Genomic DNA, 22,298 nt, shown 5'->3' with positions numbered 1-22,298 from the left:
CCAGATAGAGTGCTCCAGCCAGATAGAGTGCTCCAGCCAGATGGAGCGCTCCAGCCTCGGATCCGCTGGAACATGAAGAGTCATTAGGTACCATCAGCTCACGTCTGTACAGTAATAAGTGGGAGCAATGTAACAATAGGTTATTAATAATAATAATTAGAATCTGATTTACATTGCGAGTCCTTAATAGAGGTAGAAAACAGTAGTGGCCCCAGAACGGAGCTTTAAGGGACCCCACAGATACAAGGTAGAGGTGACATATAGTTTGCAGTATAGTGTGATCCACAGTGTGAGCTGCTTTTACCTGATCATGTTCCATTCACTCACCCTCATTACAGACTCATAGGATTGTTAGTGTGGAACAGAGAAACATCAGGAGAAAAACAAGAAGAGTTCTGACCTGTTTGCTAAAATTCAGAGTGACTCCCGTCTTCCTCTGGTCGGTGATTCTCTCCTTATAAACCAGATCAGATTCCGTAACTGGAGCGTATCCGCAATCTGCAAAGGAAGAGAGAAGTCACTGGTACCACACATCACTGATCATATCATTTACCCACTTATTGGGATGTTGGCCGAGGGCTATACCTGGATTGGATGTCACCCTATATGATATTGAGTTGGGTTACCTTACAGATGGACACAGCGGACAGTGTTACCCTAATTACCGGATATTTGTCGCTTTCATTGTCTACAAACAAGAATGTTCCTCTGTATATTACTGCACCTCCTGCTGTGTGGATTACACCACAGTCCTCTGTATATTACTGCACCTCCTGCTGTGTGGATTACACCACAGTCCTCTATATGTTACTGCACCTCCTGCTGTGTGGATTACACCACGGTCCCCTCTATGTTACTGCACCTCCTGCTGTGTGGATTACACCACGGTCCTCTGTATATTACTGCACCTCCTGCTGTGTGGATTACACCACAGTCCTCTATATGTTACTGCACCTCCTGCTGTGTGGATTACACCACAGTCCTCTATATGTTACTGCACCTCCTGCTGTGGGGATTACACCACAGTCCCCTCTATGTTACTGCACCTCCTGCTGTGTGGATTACACCACGGTCCTCTATATGTTACTGCACCTCCTGCTGTGTGGATTACACCACAGTCCTCTATATGTTACTGCACCTCCTGCTGTGTGGATTACACCACGGTCCCCTCTATGTTACTGCACCTCCTGCTGTGTGGATTACACCACGGTCCCCTCTATGTTACTGCACCTCCTGCTGTGTGGATTACACCACGGTCCCCTCTATGTTACTGCACCTCCTGCTGTGTGGATTACACCACAGTCCTCTGTATATTACTGCACCTCCTGCTGTGTGGATTACACCACGGTCCCCTCTATGTTACTGCACCTCCTGCTGTGTGGATTACACCACAGTCCTCTGTATATTACTGCACCTCCTGCTGTGTGGATTACACCACGGTCCTCTATATGTTACTGCACCTCCTGCTGTGTGGATTACACCACGGTCCCCTCTATGTTACTGCACCTCCTGCTGTGTGGATTACACCACGGTCCCATCTATGTTACTGCACCTCCTGCTGTGTGGATTACACCACGGTCCTCTGTATATTACTGCACCTCCTGCTGTGTGGATTACACCACGGTCCCCTCTATGTTACTGCACCTCCTGCTGTGTGGATTACACCACAGTCCTCTGTATATTACTGCACCTCCTGCTGTGTGGATTACACCACAGTCCTCTATATGTTACTGCACCTCCTGCTGTGTGGATTACACCACAGTCCTCTATATGTTACTGCACCTCCTGCTGTGTGGATTACACCACAGTCCTCTATATGTTACTGCACCTCCTGCTGTGTGGATTACACCACAGTCCTCTCTATGTTACTGCACCTCCTGCTGTGTGGATTACACCACAGTCCTCTATATGTTACTGCACCTCCTGCTGTGTGGATTACACCACGGTCCCATCTATGTTACTGCACCTCCTGCTGTGTGGATTACACCACGGTCCTCTGTATATTACTGCACCTCCTGCTGTGTGGATTACACCACGGTCCCATCTATGTTACTGCACCTCCTGCTGTGTGGATTACACCACGGTCCTCTATATGTTACTGCACCTCCTGCTGTGTGGATTACACCACGGTCCCCTCTATGTTACTGCACCTCCTGCTGTGTGGATTACACCACGGTCCCATCTATGTTACTGCACCTCCTGCTGTGTGGATTACACCACAGTCCTCTGTATATTACTGCACCTCCTGCTGTGTGGATTACAACAGGTTCCTCTGTATATTACTGCACCTCCTGCTGTGTGGATTACACCACGGTCCTCTGTATGTTACTGCACCTCCTGCTGTGTGGATTACACCACAGTCCTCTGTATATTACTGCACCTCCTGCTGTGTGGATTACACCACGGTCCTCTGTATATTACTGCACCTCCTGCTGTGTGGATTACAATAGGCTCCTCTCTATGTTACTGCACCTCCTGCTGTGTGGATTACACCACGGTCCTCTGTATATTACTGCACCTCCTGCTGTGTGGATTACAATAGGCTCCTCTCTATGTTACTGCACCTCCTGCTGTGTGGATTACACCACAGTCCTCTGTATATTACTGCACCTCCTGCTGTGTGGATTACAATAGGCTCCTCTCTATGTTACTGCACCTCCTGCTGTGTGGATTACACCACGGTCCTCTGTATGTTACTGCACCTCCTGCTGTGTGGATTACACCACGGTCCCCTCTATGTTACTGCACCTCCTGCTGTGTGGATTACACCACGGTCCTCTGTATGTTACTGTACCTCCTGCTGTGTGGATTACACCACGGTCCCCTCTATGTTACTGCACCTCCTGCTGTGTGGATTACACCACGGTCCCCTCTATGTTACTGCACCTCCTGCTGTGTGGATTACACCACGGTCCTCTGTATGTTACTGCACCTCCTGCTGTGTGGATTACACCACAGTCCTCTGTATATTACTGCACCTCCTGCTGTGTGGATTACACCACGGTCCCCTGTATATTACTGCACCTCCTGCTGTGTGGATTACACCCCGGTCCTCTGTATATTACTGCACCTCCTGCTGTGTGGATTACACCACGGTCCTCTGTATTTTACTGCACCTCCTGCTGTGTGGATTACACCACGGTCCTCTGTATGTTACTGCACCTCCTGCTGTGTGGATTACACCACGGTCCCCTCTATGTTACTGCACCTCCTGCTGTGTGGATTACACCATGGTCCTCTGTATGTTACTGCACCTCCTGCTGTGTGGATTACAATAGGCTCTTCTCTATGTTACTGCACCTCCTGCTGTGTGGATTACAACAGGCTCTTCTCTATGTTACTGCACCTCCTGCTGTGTGGATTATAAATTCTTCATGTACAGTAGTGTGCAAATTAATTGGGACAAAGTTGTTTATTGCAGTGTTTTGTATTTAAATAATTTAATTATTTACATATTGTTATCAACTCTCTTACCGGCATTGGGGGGGAGCAGGGGGGTGGGGGCAGGCTCTGTGGGGGCCCATCGCTCCTGTAATCTACTGTACAAGGGAATGAAAGGGCCGTATATCTGTGGAAGAAAGACATATACAGCGATCAGAGGACTCACTGACACAGACAGCAATAACATCAACAAAACAGACAGCGTCCAGCTCACAACGGCTGTAATAAGACTGGTACAAAGACTCAGTGTTACCCTACTGTGTAACCTCAGTCCCGGCCACCTGGGGGAGCCACAGAACTACAGCACCCCACACAGCAGGAGCTAGAATGACTGAGACTGGCCTATGTAACAAGACACAGACACTTTGTCCTCTGCTGTTTGGTTAAGGTGTAATCATCTCACCTGGTCTGGATCTCTGTCCCCTTCCTGCACTCTGCCAAGCTCTCCCCACCCCTGGGTGGGCACAGAACATGAGAAATCTCGATCAGTGGGACCCACGTGGTGATACCCAGGAAAGAGAGACTGGGGGAACTCCATCCTCTATGGAAACAAGAAGAGACAGTCAGTTATTAGACAAGGTAAATGCAGATTGTGAGCAGATCGTCCGCAAAATCAATCTGCACATGCCCAGAACGGCCGTCAACGGAAGCAAGTCCGCTGCATGTGCAGACGCAAAGGACACTTATTAACGGGGCAGGAAGGGGCATTAGATCAGTCAAAGCACAATGAGGGCGTGTCAAGCTCACAGCCACGTCCGAACCAAACTCTGAGCCTCTCAAAGTTACTTGTTTTTCTCCCGTATCTCTTGCACCAGCTACAGGGCTGTGATGTCAGTATCGTACGCATGCTATAATATAACATCAGGAGCAATTGTAAAAATGTCCATTATGTACAGTAGACAATAAGACACTCACACTGAGGACAGGGGGACTATGGGGACATGTAGGGATCACACACTGAGGACAGGGCGACTATGGGGACATGTAGGGATCACACACTGAGGACAGGGGGACTATGGGGACATGTAGGGATCACACACTGAGGACAGGGGGACTACGGGGACATGTAGGGATCACACACTGAGGACAGGGGGACTACGGGGACATGTAGGGATCACACACTAAGGACAGGGGGACTACGGCGACATGTAGGGATCACACACTAAGGACAGGAGGACTATGGGGACATGTAGGGATCACACACTGAGGACAGGGGGACTACGGGGACATGTAGGGATCACACACTGAGGACAGGGGGACTATGGGGACATGTAGGGATCACACACTAAGGACAGGAGGACTATGGGGACATGTAGGGATCACACACTGAGGACAGGGAGACTACGGGGACATGTAGGGATCACACACTAAGGACAGGAGGACTACGGGGACATGTAGGGATCACACACTGAGGACAGGGGGACTACGGGGACATGTAGGGATCACACACTGAGGACAGGGGGACATGTAGGGATCACACACTAAGGACAGGGGGACTACGGGGACATGTAGGGCTCACACACTAAGGACAGGAGGACTACAGGGACATGTAGGGATCACACACTGAGGACAGGGGGACATGTAGGGATCACACACTGAGGACAGAAGGACTACGGGCACATGTAGGGATCACACACTGAGGACAGGGGGACTACGGGGAAAAGTAGGGATCACACACTGAGGACAGGGGGACTATGGGGACATGTAGGGATCACACACTGAGGACAGGGGGACTATGGGGACATGTAGGGATCACACACCGAGGACAGGGGGACATGTAGGGATCACACACTAAGGACAGGGGGACTACGGGGACATGTAGGGATCACACACTGAGGACAGGAGGACTATGGGGACATGTAGGGATCACACACTGAGGACAGGGGGACTACGGGGACATGTAGGGATCACACACTAAGGACAGGAGGACTATGGGGACATGTAGGGATCACACACTGAGGACAGGGGGACATGTAGGGATCACACACTGAGGACAGAAGGACTACGGGCACATGTAGGGATCACACACTGAGGACAGGGGGACTACGGGGAAAAGTAGGGATCACACACTGAGGACAGGGGGACTATGGGGACATGTAGGGATCACACACTGAGGACAGGGGGACTATGGGGACATGTAGGGATCACACACTGAGGACAGGGGGACTATGGGGACATGTAGGGATCACTCACTGAGGACAGGGGGACATGTAGGAATCACACACTGAGGACAGGGGGACTACGAGGACATTTTGGGATCACACACTGAGGACAGGGGGACTATGGGGACATGTAGGGATCACACACTGAGGACAGGGGGACTAAAGGGACATGTAGAGATCACACACTGAGGACAGGAGGACTACGGGGACATGTAGAGATCACACACTGAGGACAGGAGGACTACGAGGACATGTAGAGATCACACACTGAGGACAGGGGGACTACGGGGACATGTAGGGATCACACACTGAGGACAGGAGGACTACGGGGACATGTAGAGTTCACACACTGAGGACAGGGGGACTATGGGGACATGTAGGGATCACACACTGAGGACAGGGGGACTAAAGGGACATGTAGAGATCACACACTGAGGACAGGAGGACTACGGGGACATGTAGAGTTCACACACAGAGGACAGGGGGACTACGGGGACATGTAAGGATCACACACTGAGGACAGGGGGACTACGGGGACATGTAGGGATCACACACTGAGGACAGAAGGACTACAGGGACATGTAGGGATCACACACTGAGGACAGGGGGACTATGGGTACATGTAGGGATCACACACTGAGGACAAGGGGACTATGGGGACATGTAGAGATCACACACTGAGGACAGGGGGACTATGGGGACATGTAGAGATCACACACTGAGGACAGGAGGACTACGGGGACATGTAGAGTTCACACACTGAGGACAGGGGGACTACGGGGACATGTAAGGATCACACACTGAGGACAGGGGGACTACGGGGACATGTAGGGATCACACACTGAGGACAGAAGGACTACAGGGACATGTAGGGATCACACACTGAGGACAGGGGGACTATGGGTACATGTAGGGATCACACACTGAGGACAGGGGGACTACGGGGACATGTAGGGATCACACACTGAGGACAGAAGGACTACAGTGACATGTAGAGATCACACACTGAGGACAGGGGGACTACGGGGACATGTAGGGATCACACACTGAGGACAGAAGGACTACAGGGACATGTAGGGATCACACACTGAGGACAGGGGGACTACGGGGACATGTAGAGATCACACACTGAGGACAGGAGGACTACGAGGACATGTAGAGATCACACACTGAGGACAGGGGGACTACGGGGACATGTAGGGATCACACACTGAGCACAGGAGGACTACGAGGACATGTAGAGATCACACACTGAGGACAGGGGGACTACGGGGACATGTAGAGATCACACACTGAGGACAGGGGGACTACGGGGACATGTAGGGATCACACACTGAGGACAGGGGGACTACGGGGACATGTAGGGATCACACACTGAGGACAGAAGGACTACAGGGACATGTAGGGATCACACACTAAGGACAGGGGGACTACGAGGACATGTAGGGATCACACACTAAGGACAGGGGGACTACGGGGACATGTAGGGATCACACACTAAGGACAGGGGGACTACGGGGACATGTAGGGATCACACACTAAGGACAGGGGGACTACGGGGACATGTAGGGCTCACACACTAAGGACAGGGGGACTACAGGGACATGTAGGGATCACACACTGAGGACAGGGGGACATGTAGGTATCACACACTGAGGACAGAAGGACTACGGGCACATGTAGGGATCACACACTGAGGACAGGGGGACTACGGGGACATGTAGGGATCACACACTAAGGACAGGGGGACTACGGGGACATGTAGGGATCACACACTAAGGACAGGGGGACTATGAGGACATGTAGAGATCACACACTGAGGACAGGGGGACTACGGGGACATGTAGGGATCACACACTGAGGACAGGGGGACTACGGGGACATGTAGGGATCACACACTGAGGACAGGGGACTACGGGGACATGTAGGGATCACACACTGAGGACAGGGGGACTACGGGGACATGTAGGTATCACACACTGAGGACAGAAGGACTACGGGCACATGTAGGGATCACACACTGAGGACAGGGGGACTACGGGGACATGTAGGGATCACACACTAAGGACAGGGGGACTACGGGGACATGTAGGGATCACACACTAAGGACAGGAGGACTATGAGGACATGTAGAGATCACACACTGAGGACAGGGGGACTACGGGGACATGTAGAGATCACACACTGAGGACAGGGGGACTACGGGGACATGTAGGGATCACACACTGAGGACAGGGGGACTACGGGGACATGTAGGGATCACACACTGAGGACAGAAGGACTACAGGGACATGTAGGGATCACACACTAAGGACAGGGGGACTACGAGGACATGTAGGGATCACACACTAAGGACAGGGGGACTACGGGGACATGTAGGGATCACACACTAAGGACAGGGGGACTACGGGGACATGTAGGGATCACACACTAAGGACAGGGGGACTACGGGGACATGTAGGGCTCACACACTAAGGACAGGGGGACTATGGGGACATGTAGGGATCACACACTGAGGACAGGGGGACATGTAGGTATCACACACTGAGGACAGAAGGACTACGGGGACATGTAGGGATCACACACTGAGGACAGGGGGACATGTAGGTATCACACACTGAGGACAGAAGGACTACGGGGACATGTAGGGATCACACACTGAGGACAGGGGGACATGTAGGGATCACACACTGAGGACAGGGGGACATGTAGGGATCACACACTGAGGACAGGGGGACATGTAGGGATCACACACTGAGGACAGGAGGACTACGGGGACATGTAGGTATCACACACCGAGGACAGGGGGACTACGGGGACATGTAGGGATCACACACCGAGGACAGGGGGACTACGGGGACATGTAGGGATCACACACTGAGGACAGGACGACTATGGGGTCATGTAGGGATCACACACTGAGGACAGGGGGACTACGGGGACATGTAGGGATCACACACTGAGGACAGGACGACTATGGGGTCATGTAGGGATCACACACTGAGGACAGGGGGACTATGGGGACATGTAGGGATCACACACTGAGGACAGGAGGACTATGAGGACATGTAGGGATCACACACTGAGGACAGGAGGACTATGGGGACATGTAGGGATCACACACTGAGGACAGGAGGACTATGGTGACATGTATGGATCACACACTGAGGACAGGAGGACTATGGGGACATGTAGGGATCACACACTGAGGACAGGGGGACTACGGGGACATGTAGGGATCACTAAAAGAAGGGACTATGGGGACATGTAGGGATCACACACTAAGGACAGGGGGACCTGTAGGGATCACACACTGAGGACAGGAGGACTATGGGGACATGAAGGGATCACACACTGAGGACAGGAGGACATGTAGGGATCACACACTGAGGACAGGGGGACTATGGGGACATGTAGGGATCACTAGTAGAGGGGACTATGGGGACATGTAGGGATCACTAGGAGAGGGGACTATGGGGACATGTAGGGATCACTAGGAGAGGGGACTATGGGGACATGTAGGGATCACTAGGAGAGGGGACTATGGGGACATGCAGGGATCACTAGTAGAGGGGACTATGGGGACATGAAGAGATCACTAGGAGAGGGGACTATGGGGACATGTAGGGATCACTAGGAGAGGGGACTATGGGGACATGTAGGGATCACTAGTAGAGGGGACTATGGGGACATGTAGGGATCACTAGGAGAGGGGACTATGGGGACATGTAGGGATCACAAGTAGAGGGGACTATGGGGACATGTAGGGATCACTAGGAGAGGGGACTATGGGGACATGTAGGGATCACTAGTAGAGGGGACTATGGGGACATGTAGGGATCACTAGGAGAGGGGACTATGGGGACATGTAGGGATCACTAGTAGAGGGGACTATGGGGACATGTAGGGATCACTAGGAGAGGGGACTATGGGGACATGTAGGGATCACTAGTAGAGGGGACTATGGGGACATGTAGGGATCACTAGGAGAGGGGACTATGGGGACATTTAGGGATCACTAGGAGAGGGGACTATGGGGACATGTAGGGATCACACACTGAGGACAGGGGGACATGTAGGGATCACTAGGAGAGGGGACTATGGGGACATGTAGGGATCACACACTGAGGACAGGGGGACTATGGGGACATGTAGGGATCACTAGGAGAGGGGACTATGGTTACATGTAGGGATCACTAGGAGAAGGGACTATGGGGACATGTAGGGATCACACACTGAGGACAGGGGGACATGTAGGGATCACACACTGAGGACAGGAGGACTATGGGGACATGTAGGGTTAACACACTGAGGACAGGAGGACTATGAGGACATGTAGGGATCACACACTGAGGACAGGAGGACTACGGGGACATGTAGGGATCACACACTGAGGACAGGAAGACTATGGGGACATGTAGGGATCACACACTGAGGACAGGAGGACATGTAGGGATCACACACTGAGGACAGGAGGACTATGGGGACATGTAGGGATCACACACTGAGGACAGGGGGACTACGGGGACATGTAGGGATCACTAGGAGAGGGGACTATGGTTACATGTAGGGATCACTAGGAGTAGGGACTATGGGGACATGTAGGGATCACACACTGAGGACAGGGGGACATGTAGGGATCACACACTGAGGACAGGAGGACTATGGGGACATGTAGGGTTAACACACTGAGGACAGGAGGACTATGGGGACATGTAGGGATCACACACTGAGGACAGGAGGACTACGGGGACATGTAGGGATCACACACTGAGGACAGGGGGACTATGGGGACATGTAGGGATCACACACTGAGGACAGGGGAACATGTAGGGATCACACACTGAGGACAGGAGGACTATGGGGACATGTAGGGATCACACACTGAGGACAGGGGGACTATGGGGACATGTAGGGATCACACACTGAGGACAGGGGGACTATGGGGACATGTAGGGATCACACACTGAGGACAGGGGGACTATAGGGACATGTAGGGATCACACACTGAGGACAGGGGGACTATAGGGACATGTAGGGATCACACACTGAGGACAGGGGGACTACGGGGACATGTAGGGATCACTAGGAGAGGGGACTATGGTTACATGTAGGGATCACTAGGAGTAGGGACTATGGGGACATGTAGGGATCACACACTGAGGACAGGGGGACATGTAGGGATCACACACTGAGGACAGGAGGACTATGGGGACATGTAGGGATCACACACTGAGGACAGGAGGACTACGGGGACATGTAGGGTTAACACACTGAGGACAGGAGGACTATGGGGACATGTAGGGATCACACACTGAGGACAGGATGACTATGGGGACATGTAGGGTTAACACACTGAGGACAGGAGGACTATGGGGACATGTAGGGATCACACACTGAGGACAGGAGGACTACGGGGACATGTAGGGATCACACACTGAGGACAGGGGGACTATGGGGACATGTAGGGATCACACACTGAGGACAGGGGAACATGTAGGGATCACACACTGAGGACAGGAGGACTATGGGGACATGTAGGGATCACACTGAGGACAGGGGGACTATGGGGACATGTAGGGATCACACACTGAGGACAGGGGGACTATGGGGACATGTAGGGATCACACACTGAGGACAGGGGGACTATGGGGACATGTAGGGATCACACACTGAGGACAGGGGGACTATGGGGACATGTAGGGATCACACACTGAGGACAGGGGGACTATGGGGACATGTAGGGATCACACACTGAGGACAGGGGGACTATGGGGACATGTAGGGATCACACACTGAGGACAGGGGGACTACGGGGACATGTAGGGATCACTAGGAGAGGGGACTATGGTTACATGTAGGGATCACTAGGAGTAGGGACTATGGGGACATGTAGGGATCACACACTGAGGACAGGGGGACATGTAGGGATTACACACTGAGGACAGGAGGACTACGGGGACATGTAGGGATCACACACTGAGGACAGGGGGACTATGGGGACATGTAGGGATCACACATTGAGGACAGGGGGACATGTAGGGATCACACACTGAGGACAGGAGGACTATGGGGACATGTAGGGATCACACACTGAGGACAGGAGGACTACGGGGACATGTAGGGATCACACACTGAGGACAGGAGGACTACGGGGACATGTAGGGATCACACACTGAGGACAGGGGGACTATGGGGACATGTAGGGATCACACACTGAGGACAGGGGAACATGTAGGGATCACACACTGAGGACAGGGGGACTATGGGGACATGTAGGGATCACACACTGAGGACAGGGGGACTATGGGGACATGTAGGGATCACACACTGAGGACAGGGGGACTATGGGGACATGTAGGGATCACACACTGAGGACAGGGGGACTATGGGGACATGTAGGGATCACACACTGAGGACAGGAGGACTACGGGGACATGTAGGGATCACACACTGAGGACAGGGGGACTATGGGGACATGTAGGGATCACACACTGAGGACAGGGGGACTACGGGGACATGTAGGGATCACACACTGAGGACAGGGGGACTACGGGGACATGTAGGGATCACACACTGAGGACAGGGGGACTACGGGGACATGTAGGGATCACACACTGAGGACAGGGGGACTACGGGGACATGTAGGGATCACACACTGAGGACAGGAGGACTACGGGGACATGTAGGGATCACACACTGAGGACAGGGGGACTACGGGGACATGTAGGGATCACACACTGAGGACAGGGGGACTACGGGGACATGTAGGGATCACACACTGAGGACAGGAGGACTATGGGGACATGTAGGGATCACACACTGAGGCCAGGGGGACTACGGGGACATGTAGGGATCACACACTGAGGACAGGGGGACTACGGGGACATGTAGGGATCACACACTGAGGACAGGGGGACTACGGGGACATGTAGGGATCACACACTGAGGACAGGAGGACTATGGGGACATGTAGGGATCACACACTGAGGACAGGGGGACTATGGGGACATGTAGGGATCACACACTGAGGACAGGGGGACTATGGGGACATGTAGGGATCACACACTGAGGACAGGGGGACTATGGGGACATGTAGGGATCACACACTGAGGACAGGGGGACTATGGGGACATGTAGGGATCACACACTGAGGACAGGGGGACTATGGGGACATGTAGGGATCACTAGGAGAGGGGACTACGTACGATCAGCTCCCAGGTGGTCACTTTCCTCTCTCCGTTTCCCGAACAACACGCCCCGCCCACCAGCCAATCAAATTTCCTTCCTAAACCCTCCCCCGGCCGCCATCTTCCCTCTCCCACCAGCAGTCACCGAGAGCAGCCGCGTGCAGTGAGAGCGGTAAGATGGCGTCAGTCACGTGTCCTGCACCTGTGCCACGTGATCCTTGTACAGTTCTACGTCACAGCCTCCTGTATCTGTGCAGTGTACATATAATATGTAATTATTACTCTCTGTATATCTATATATATTCCTCTCCCCTCTCTGTATATCTATATATATTCCTCTCACCTCTGTATATCTATATATATTCCTCTCACCTCTCTGTATATCTATATATATTCCCCTCACCCTCTGTATATCTATATATATTCCTCTCTCCTCTCTGTATATCTATATATATATTCCTCTCTCCTCTCTGTATATCTATATATATTCCTCTCTCCTCTCTGTATATCTATTAATATTCCCCTCACCTCTCTGTATATCTATATATATTCCACTCCCCTCTCTGTATATCTATATATATTCCCCTCCCCTCTCTGTATATCTATATATATTCCCCTCACCTCTCTGTATATCTATATATATTCCTCTCACCTCTCTGTATATCTATATATATTCCTCTCACCTCTCTGTATATCTATATATATTCCTCTCACCTCTCTGTATATCTATATATATTCCTCTCACCTCTGTATATCTATATATATTCCTCTCTCCTCTCTGTATATCTATATATATTCCTCTCACCTCTGTATATCTATATATATTCCTCTCTCCTCTCTGTATATCTATATATATTCCTCTCACCTCTGTATATCTATATATATTCCTCTCTCCTCTCTGTATATCTATATATATTCCTCTCTCCTCTCTGTATATCTATATATATTCCTCTCACCTCTCTGTATATCTATATATATTCCTCTCACCTCTCTGTATATCTATATATATTCCCCTCACCTCTCTGTATATCTATATATATTCCTCTCTCCTCTCTGTATATCTATATATATTCCTCTCACCTCTCTGTATATCTATATATATTCCTCTCTCCTCTCTGTATATCTATATATATTCCTCTCTCCTCTCTGTATATCTATATATATTCCTCTCTCCTCTCTGTATATCTATATATATTCCTCTCACCTCTCTGTATATCTATATATATTCCCCTCACCTCTCTGTATATCTATATATATTCCTCTCTCCTCTCTGTATATCTATATATATTCCTCTCACCTCTCTGTATATCTATATATATTCCTCTCTCCTCTCTGTATATCTATATATATTCCTCTCTCCTCTCTGTATATCTATATATATTCCCCTCACCCTCTCTGTATATCTATATATATTCCTCTCACCTCTATGTATATCTATATATATTCCTCTCTCCTCTCTGTATATCTATATATATTCCTCTCACCTCTGTATATCTATATATATTCCCCTCACCTCTGTATATCTATATATATTCCTCTCACCTCTCTGTATATCTATATATATTCCTCTCACCTCTCTGTATATCTATATATATTCCTCTCACCTCTCTCTATATCTATATATATATTCCTCTCACCTCTCTGTATATCTATATATATTCCTCTCACCTCTCTCTATATCTATATATATATTCCTCTCTCCTCTCTGTATATCTATATATATTCCTCTCACCTCTATGTATATCTATATATATTCCTCTCTCCTCTCTGTATATCTATATATATTCCTCTCACCTCTGTATATCTATATATATTCCTCTCACCTCTCTGTATATCTATATATATTCCTCTCACCTCTGTATATCTATATATATTCCTCTCACCTCTGTATATCTATATATATTCCTCTCACCTCTGTATATCTATATATATTCCTCTCTCCTCTCTGTATATCTATATATATTCCTCTCACCTCTGTATATCTATATATATTCCTCTCACCTCTCTCTATATCTATATATATATTCCTCTCACCTCTCTGTATATCTATATATATTCCTCTCACCTCTGTATATCTATATATATTCCTCTCTCCTCTCTGTATATCTATATATCATACTTACCTACTTTCTTCAGCTCTCTTCCGGGAGCCAGCCAGTGGAGGGGGGCGTGAGGGGGCGGGGCGGCCAAAATCGCGTCATTTCGGCCCCGCCCCCTGTGACGTCATGACGCAAATTGCGTCATTTGACAGCGGGGGGCGGGGCTAAACGCCGCGATTCATCGGGAATCGCGGCGTTTGGGATCTAATTCTGCCCACTTCACTAGGAAGTGGGCACTTCCTAGTGAAGTGGGCAGAATTCGGGAGATTGCCACACTCGCCCGGGAGTCCGGGAGACTCTCGCAAAATGCGGGAGTCTCCCGGACATTCCGGGAGAGTTGGCAAGTATGCTATATATATTCCTCTCACCTCTGTATATCTATATATATTCCTCTCACCTCTGTATATCTATATATATTCCTCTCACCTCTCTCTATATCTATATATATATTCCTCTCACCTCTCTGTATATCTATATATATTCCTCTCACCTCTGTATATCTATATATATTCCTCTCTCCTCTCTGTATATCTATATATATTCCCCTCACCTCTCTGTATATCTATATATATTCCCCTCACCTCTCTGTATATCTATATATATATTCCTCTCACACCTCTGTATATCTATATATATTCCTCTCTCCTCTCTGTATATCTATATATATTCCTCTCTCCTCTCTGTATATCTATATATATTCCTCTCACCCTCTCTGTATATCTATATATATTCCTCTCCCCTCTCTGTATATCTATATATATTCCTCTCACCTCTGTATATCTATATATATATTCCTCTCACCTCTCTTTATATCTATATATATTCCTCTCACCTCTCTGTATATCTATATATATTCCCCTCACCCTCTGTATATCTATATATATTCCTCTCACCTCTGTATATCTATATATATTCCTCCCACCTCTGTATATCTATATATATATTCCTCTCACCTCTCTGTATATCTATATATATTCCCCTCACCCTCTGTATATCTATATATATTCCCCTCACCCTCTGTATATCTATATATATTCCCCTCACCCTCTCTGTATATCTATATATATATTCCTCTCACCTCTCTGTATATCTATATATATTCCCCTCACCTCTCTGTATATCTATATATATTCCCCTCACCTCTCTGTATATCTATATATATTCCCCTCACCTCTCTGTATATCTATATATATTCCTCTCACCTCTCTGTATATCTATATATATTCCTCTCACCTCTCTGTATATCTATATATATTCCTCTTACCCTCTCTGTATATCTATATATATTCCTCTCACCCTCTCTGTATATCTATATATATTCCTCTCTCCTCTCTGTATATCTATATATATTCCTCTCACCTCTGTATATCTATATAGATTCCTCTCACCTCTCTGTATATCTATATATAACCCTCTCTGTATATCTATATATATTCCTCTCACCCTCTCTGTATATCTATATATATTCCTCTCACCTCTCTGTATATCTATATATATTCCCCTCACCTCTCTGTATATCTATATATATTCCTCCCACCTCTGTATATCTATATATATTCCTCTCACCCTCTCTGTATATCTATATATATTCCCCTCACCTCTGTATATCTATATATATTCCCCTCACCTCTCTGTATATCTATATATATTCCTCTCACCCTCTCTGTATATCTATATAGATTCCTCTCACCTCTCTGTATATCTATATATATTCCTCTCACCCTCTCTGTATATCTATATATATTCCTCTCACCTCTGTATATCTATATATATTCCTCTCACCTCTCTCTATATCTATATATATTCCCCTCACCCTCTCTGTATATCTATATATATTCCTCTCACCCTCTCTGTATATCTATATATATTCCTCTCACCCTCTCTGTATATCTATATATATTCCTCTCACCTCTGTATATCTATATATATTCCTCTCACCTCTGTATATATATATATATATTCCTCTCACCTCTCTCTATATCTATATATATTCCCCTCACCCTCTGTATATCTATATATATTCCTCTCACCTCTCTGTATATCTATATATATTCCCCTCACCCTCTGTATATCTATATATATTCCTCTCACCTCTCTGTATATCTATATATATTCCCCTCACCCTCTGTATATCTATATATATTCCTCTCACCTCTCTGTATATCTATATATATTCCTCTCACCTCTCTGTATATCTATATATATTCCTCTCACCCTCTCTGTATATCTATATATATTCCTCTCACCCTCTCTGTATATCTATATATATTCCTCTCACCCTCTCTGTATATCTATATATATTCCTCTCACCCTCTGTATATCTATATATATTCCCTTCACCCTCTGTATATCTATATATATTCCTCTCACCTCTGTATATCTATATATATTCCTCTCACCTCTGTATATCTATATATATTCCTCTCACCTCTGTATATCTATATATATTCCCCTCACCTCTCTGTATATCTATATATATTCCACTCCCCTCTCTGTATATCTATATATATTCCTCTCACCCTCTCTGTATATCTATATATATTCCCCTCACCTCTCTGTATATCTATATATATTCCTCTCACCCTCTCTGTATATCTATATATATTCCTCTCACCTCTGTATATCTATATATATTCCTCTCACCTCTGTATATCTATATATATTCCCCTCACCTCTCTGTATATCTATATATATTCCACTCCCCTCTCTGTATATCTATATATATTCCCCTCACCTCTCTGTATATCTATATATATTCCTCTCACCCTCTCTGTATATCTATATATATTCCTCTCACCCTCTCTGTATATCTATATATATTCCTCCCACCTCTGTATATCTATATATATTCCTCTCACCTCTCTGTATATCTATATATATTCCTCTCACCTCTCTGTATATCTATATATATTCCTCTCACCTCTCTGTATATCTATATATATTCCTCTCACCTCTCTGTATATCTATATATATTCCTCTCACCTCTGTATATCTATATATATTCCCCTCACCCTCTGTATATCTATATATATTCCCCTCACCTCTCTGTATATCTATATATATTCCCCTCACCCTCTGTATATCTATATATATTCCCCTCACCTCTCTGTATATCTATATATATTCCTCTCACCTCTCTGTAGATCTATATATATTCCTCTCACCTCTCTGTATATCTATATATATTCCCCTCACCTCTCTGTATATCTATATATATTCCTCTCACCTCTCTATATATCTATATATATTCCTCTCACCCTCTCTGTATATCTATATATATTCCTCTCACCCTCTGTATATCTATATATATTCCCCTCACCCTCTGTATATCTATATATATTCCTCTCACCTCTGTATATCTATATATATTCCTCTCACCTCTCTGTATATCTATATATATTCCTCTCACCTCTGTATATCTATATATATTCCTCTCACCTCTCTATATATCTATATATATTCCCCTCACCCTCTGTATAACTATATATATTCCTCTCACCTCTGTATATCTATATATATTCCTCTCACCTCTCTATATATCTATATATATTCCTCTCACCCTCTGTATATCTATATATATTCCTCTCACCTCTCTGTATATCTATATATATTCCTCTCACCTCTCTGTATATCTATATATATTCCTCTCACCTCTCTGTATATCTATATATATTCCTCTCACCTCTCTGTATATCTATATATATTCCTCTCACCTCTCTGTATATCTATATATATTCCTCTCACCTCTCTGTATATCTATATATATTCCTCTCACCTCTCTGTATATCTATATATATTCCCTCACCCTCTCTGTATATCTATATATATTCCTCTCACCTCTATGTATATCTATATATATTCCTCTCACCTCTCTGTATATCTATATATATTCCTCTCACCTCTGTATATCTATATATATTCCCCTCACCCTCTCTGTATATCTATATATATTCCTCTCACCTCTCTGTATATCTATATATATTCCTCTCACCTCTCTGTATATCTATATATATTCCCCTCACCCTCTGTATATCTATATATATTCCCCTCACCTCTCTGTATATCTATATATATTCCCCTCACCCTCTGTATATCTATATATATTCCCCTCACCTCTCTGTATATCTATATATATTCCTCTCACCTCTCTGTAGATCTATATATATTCCTCTCACCTCTCTGTATATCTATATATATTCCCCTCACCTCTCTGTATATCTATATATATTCCTCTCACCTCTCTATATATCTATATATATTCCTCTCACCCTCTCTGTATATCTATATATATTCCTCTCACCCTCTGTATATCTATATATATTCCCCTCACCCTCTGTATATCTATATATATTCCTCTCACCTCTGTATATCTATATATATTCCTCTCACCTCTGTATAACTATATATATTCCTCTCACCTCTGTATATCTATATATATTCCTCTCACCTCTCTATATATCTATATATATTCCTCTCACCCTCTGTATATCTATATATATTCCTCTCACCTCTCTGTATATCTATATATATTCCTCTCACCCTCTCTGTATATCTATATATATTCCTCTCACCTCTCTGTATATCTATATATATTCCCCTCACCTCTCTGTATATCTATATATATTCCCCTCACCCTCTGTATATCTATATATATTCCCTCACCTCTCTGTATATCTATATATATTCCTCTCACCTCTCTGTAGATCTATATATATTCCTCTCACCTCTCTGTATATCTATATATATTCCCCTCACCTCTCTGTATATCTATATATATTCCTCTCACCCTCTGTATATCTATATATATTCCCCTCACCTCTGTATATCTATATATATTCCCCTCACCTCTGTATATCTATATATATTCCTCTCACCTCTGTATATCTATATATATTCCTCTCACCTCTGTATATCTATATATATTCCTCTCACCTCTGTATATCTATATATATTCCTCTCACCTCTCTATATATCTATATATATTCCTCTCACCCTCTGTATATCTATATATATTCCTCTCACCTCTCTGTAGATCTATATATATTCCTCTCACCTCTGTATATCTATATATATTCCTCTCACCTCTGTATATCTATATATATTCCTCTCACCTCTGTATATCTATATATATTCCTCTCACCCTCTCTGTATATCTATATATATTCCTCTCACCCTCTGTATATCTATATATATTCCTCTCACCTCTGTATATCTATATATATTCCTCTCACCTCTCTGTATATCTATATATATTCCTCTCTCCTCTCTGTATATCTATATATATTCCCCTCACCTCTCTGTATATCTATATATATTCCTCTCACCTCTGTATATCTATATATATTCCTCTCACCTCTCTGTATATCTATATATATTCCCCTCACCTCTCTGTATATCTATATATATTCCTCTCACCTCTCTGTATATCTATATATATTCCCCTCACCTCTCTGTATATCTATATATATTCCTCTCACCCTCTGTATATCTATATATATTCCTCTCACCCTCTCTGTATATCTATATATATTCCTCTCACCCTCTGTATATCTATATATATTCCTCTCACCTCTGTATATCTATATATATTCCTCTCACCTCTCTGTATATCTATATATATTCCTCTCTCCTCTCTGTATATCTATATATATTCCCTCACCTCTCTGTATATCTATATATATTCCTCTCACCTCTGTATATCTATATATATTCCTCTCACCTCTCTGTATATCTATATATATTCCCCTCACCCTCTGTATATCTATATATATTCCTCTCACCTCTGTATATCTATATATATTCCTCTCACCTCTGTATAACTATATATATTCCTCTCACCTCTGTATATCTATATATATTCCTCTCACCTCTCTATATATCTATATATATTCCTCTCACCCTCTGTATATCTATATATATTCCTCTCACCTCTCTGTATATCTATATATATTCCTCTCACCTCTCTGTATATCTATATATATTCCTCTCACCTCTCTGTATATCTATATATATTCCTCTCACCTCTCTGTATATCTATATATATTCCTCTCACCTCTGTATATCTATATATATTCCTCTCACCTCTGTATATCTATATATATTCCTCTCACCTCTCTATATATCTATATATATTCCTCTCACCCTCTGTATATCTATATATATTCCTCTCTCCTCTCTGTATATCTATATATATTCCCCTCACCTCCCTGTATATCTATATATATTCCTCTCACCTCTGTATATCTATATATATTCCTCTCCCCTCTCTGTATATCTATATATATTCCTCTCACCTCTCTATATATCTATATATATTCCTCTCACCTCTCTATATATCTATATATATTCCTCTCACCTCTCTATATATCTATATATATTCCTCTCACCCTCTGTATATCTATATATATTCCTCTCTCCTCTCTGTATATCTATATATATTCCTCTCACCTCTGTATATCTATATATATTCCCCTCACCCTCTGTATATCTATATATATTCCTCTCACCTCTCTGTATATCTATATATATTCCCCCTTCACCCTCTCTGTATATCTATATATATTCCTCTCCTCTCTATATATCTATATATATTCCTCTCACCTCTCTGTATATCTATATATATTCCTCTCACCTCTCTATATATCTATATATATTCTCTCACCTCTCTGTATATCTATATATATTCCTCTCACCCTCTGTATATCTATATATATTCCTCTCACCTCTCTATATATCTATATATATTCCTCTCACCCTCTGTATATCTATATATATTCCCCTCACCTCTCTGTATATCTATATATCTCTCACCTCTCTATATATCTATATATATTCCTCTCACCCTCTGTATATCTATATATATTCATATATTCCCTCACCTCTCTGTATATCTATATATATTCCCCTCACCTCTCTGTATATCTATATATATTCCCCTCACCTCTCTGTATATCTATATATATTCCTCTCACCTCTCTGTATATCTATATATATTCCCTCACCTCTCTGTATATCTATATATATTCCTCTCACCTCTTCTCTATATCTATATATATATTCCTCTCACCTCTCTGTATATCTATATATATTCCCTCTCACCTCTCTGTATATCTATATATATTCCTCTCACCTCTCTGTATATCTATATATATTGCTCTCACCTCTCTGTATATCTATATATATTCCTCTCACCTCTCTGTATATCTATATATATTCCTCTCACCTCTCTCTGTATATCTATATATATTCCCCTCACCCTCTGTATATCTATATATATTCCTCTCACCTCTCTGTAATCTATATATATTCCCCTCACCTCTCTGTATATCTATATATATTCCTCTCACCTCTCTGTATATCTATATATATTCCTCTCACCTCTCTATATATCTATATATATTCCTCTA

At 45.0% G+C, this 22,298-nt stretch overlaps 2 protein-coding genes across 3 annotated transcripts in view; one reads left to right on the top strand and one right to left on the bottom strand.

Moving 5' to 3' along the window:
• TAF1C (TATA-box binding protein associated factor, RNA polymerase I subunit C) overlaps positions 1 to 12,881 on the bottom strand; it is a 50,287-nt gene extending 37,406 nt beyond the window's left edge. For both annotated transcript variants that reach the window (XR_012679325.1, XM_075187380.1), the window contains exons 1-4: positions 12,812 to 12,881; positions 3,845 to 3,982; positions 3,475 to 3,568; positions 401 to 498 (exon numbers count right to left, since the gene is read on the bottom strand). Coding sequence is in view for 1 of the 2 variants with exons in the window: in XM_075187380.1 (XP_075043481.1) it covers positions 401 to 498; positions 3,475 to 3,568; positions 3,845 to 3,979 (327 nt within the window). In the remaining variant the exon portion in view is untranslated. The remainder of the gene's footprint in view (positions 1 to 400; positions 499 to 3,474; positions 3,569 to 3,844; positions 3,983 to 12,811) is intronic.
• A 33-nt stretch (positions 12,882 to 12,914) lies between these two features.
• The window catches only part of LOC142110369 (uncharacterized), a 38,169-nt gene continuing 28,785 nt past the window's right edge, over positions 12,915 to 22,298 (top strand). The window contains exon 1 of the mRNA XM_075193763.1: positions 12,915 to 12,965. The gene's annotated coding sequence lies outside the window, so the exon portion shown is untranslated. The remainder of the gene's footprint in view (positions 12,966 to 22,298) is intronic.

Source organism: Mixophyes fleayi, chromosome 1 (assembly GCF_038048845.1).
Source record: "Mixophyes fleayi isolate aMixFle1 chromosome 1, aMixFle1.hap1, whole genome shotgun sequence".
Lineage (NCBI taxonomy): Eukaryota > Metazoa > Chordata > Amphibia > Anura > Limnodynastidae > Mixophyes > Mixophyes fleayi.
Note: the sequence above shows the minus strand (reverse complement) of the source record. Positions and strands in the feature narration are given on the sequence as shown.